Below are 2,639 nucleotides of genomic sequence, written 5' to 3'. Positions count from 1 at the left end.
ACCTTTTATTTAACAAAAGCTTTTAAATAGTGCACCTTAAATCAAGAGGCATAAGTTGTGTATTACTTGTATGTTACTTTACAAAAAACTCAACATAAAATTTGAAGAGGTTACATACCAATGTTAAAATAAAATCAGGATTTAAAATTGTGTTTGAAGAAATGTTCACTAACCAACAGTAACATTATAAACTTTTTTTTTTTTGATGTTTTTGCATTAACCATTTTTTTAACAATATTAAAGGGATGCCACACCCAAAAATAAAAATTGTCATTTACTCGCACTCAAGTAGTTCCAAACCTGTAGGAGTTTCTTTCTTCCCTTCTGTACACAAAGGAAACTATTTGGAAGAATGTTTGCAACCAAGCAGATCTCGTCCCCCATTTACGATCATAGTTTATTTTCCTACTACGGCAGTAAGTGTTGCCCAAGATCTGCTTGTTGCAAACATTCTTCCAAATAGTTTCCTTTGTGTACAGAAGGGGAAAGAAACTCCTACAGGTTTGGAACTACTTGAGTGCGAGTAAATGACATTTTCATTTTTGGGTGAACCATCCCTTTAGGCAACAATATATACCTCACTTCTTTGAGATGTCAAGAATGGCACTGCTCTCTTTCAATTTTTTTATCATGTCTACATTAGGCTGAGCAAGGCACCGTGCAAGACAGCTACCAGCAAATTTTTGGATGCTTTCTCCCTTTTTAAAGGTTGCTCTCATAGCTTTGTACTCCTCAGGATTTGCAATTGCCAACTCAGCAATGGGTGCTTGCATCACAATCGTATTTCTGTCAACATTCATTTTGTTGTAGGCTTCAGCTTTACTTAAACCACCATTTACCAGTTGTAACACTTTGTGGTAGCGTTTGATGGAGTCTTCAGGGGTTCTTACTAGGAAGAAGAAAGAAGAATGTTTTAAAGAGTTTGATACACAACATGAAGGTGAGTAAATTATATTAATAATGATAATTATTTTGGTTTGTGCTATTGCTTTAAGAAAAGACAAAAAAGAACAAAATGTGGTTATGATAAACTTAACTCTCTTGTAAAACAGGTTGGATCGCTTTCTGTTAAGATCATTTGTGTGTGCTTTATTAAACAGAGTTATTAAAATGAGGATAAACAATGATCACCTTATAGCAGATTACCTTTAAGGTACACAATGTGGCACTTTTTTTGTAAAAAAAAAAAAAAACATGTACCTACTGTATTAAATCAGCAACTACATCATGAATCCATCTTCCAAACTATGTTTTTTGTCTTATCACTACGGTACATTTATCACTAAAGTTGAGTACTTGTGTTCTGACTACTATAGACAGAGCAGGATGCCAACCTCTGTGGAGGAGCCCAGTACCTGCATGACTCGTCACTGACAAACACACAGAACTATCTCTGGTTACAATGTTATTCTACGAGATGCATGCAGTTTTATGAACTGCTAGAGCACCCAAAGTGACATGGTGTACCTTAAATACCATAGAGATCACGTTCAGTCCATATTGCCATCATGCTTGCCCTACAAGGCTTACATGGTTCAGCACCCAAAATACCTGTCTGAACTTTTACACCGGTAACACCCCTAGACGAAAATCTCCACTCTTCTGATTCAGGTTTTTTTTTTACTCTTTATGTTCTGTGAGTGATCAAGGCTGTTTCCTTCTGATCGCTCAAAACTAATTCTCTTTCCCACTGAGATCAGTCATGTGGACTCTTGGTGTTTTTAAATTCTTCACTTAAAACTTATTTTTCAGGCTAGCATACAAGTGAATATTCCGTTTGTTTGTTATTAAATACTTCTCTTAATTTGTTTTGCTGTTTCTATTTTGTTAAAAGATATTAAAAGATAAAAAAGATATTATTTGTTTGTCTTTAGATGCAACCTTTAAAAGGTGCAATATAAAGTTTAACACTTTCTCCAAAAGCAGATGCGATGAGATATTCTCTGGTTATTCACTTAAAGCCTTGACAATTTTCACTTCTGGATGAACTTTACCTTTTAATACTTTTGATAGAATAAACATACCTCTCCTAAAATCAAACTTCAGTTTCTTGGATTTCTTCTTGTTTTTTTCGCTTTTTATCCTTTTTCTTCCTCTTTGCTCTTGGTTCAGATTCTGATGAATCTGAAGATTCTGAGGAGTCTGAAGATTCATCACTGGACTCATTCTCCTGTGATGCAGCAGTAGTGGATGAAGATGCAGTCAGTGCCTGTCTAGGCGAGATAACTGCTTCATGCCTCAGAAGGGCTATGACAAAGAACAAATAAAAAGGTGTAGAACAAAACCACAGGTAAAGAATACATTTTTTTTTAAACCACAGTTAATTTAGAAAGAGATTTTTAATGTCTCAAATGCAAAAAAAGAGGGATGACCTTATCAATAACCTTTAGCAACCAGTCTTTGATAGGGCATTTGTTACTCTAATATCACACTGATTACAGTTTGGCATTGGGGAATAGGGGCTTTCCGCACTAGAAGAACCTTTTATAGTTCTCATGCACTATGGCAGGAGTACCCACTTTTTGGCGTGTTCGCACTGCAGGAACGTGAATGACCCTACTTAAGTGTAGGGTCTAACCCAGCACAACAGGAACTACCAGTGACAAAGTGTAAGCTGATTCGGCCCTGAAACTAACTAC

The 2,639-nt window shown here is 35.8% G+C and overlaps 1 protein-coding gene across 1 annotated transcript; it reads right to left on the bottom strand.

Annotated features, from left to right (window-relative positions):
* Nucleotides 1-540: 540 nt before the first annotated feature.
* Nucleotides 541-2,264, bottom strand: LOC113056427 (coiled-coil domain-containing protein 106-like). Its single transcript, XM_026223216.1, has 2 exons — nt 2,025-2,264; nt 541-889 (listed from the first exon to the last, which is right to left on the bottom strand). The coding sequence occupies exons 1-2, from the start codon at nt 2,164-2,166 to the stop codon at nt 579-581; spliced, it is 453 nt and encodes a 150-aa protein (XP_026079001.1). The 5' UTR covers nt 2,167-2,264; the 3' UTR covers nt 541-578.
* Nucleotides 2,265-2,639: the final 375 nt, after the last annotated feature.

The sequence above is a fragment of the Carassius auratus genome, chromosome 4 (genome assembly GCF_003368295.1).
Source record: "Carassius auratus strain Wakin chromosome 4, ASM336829v1, whole genome shotgun sequence".
Classification (NCBI taxonomy): Eukaryota; Metazoa; Chordata; class Actinopteri; order Cypriniformes; family Cyprinidae; genus Carassius; species Carassius auratus.
Note: the sequence above shows the minus strand (reverse complement) of the source record. Positions and strands in the feature narration are given on the sequence as shown.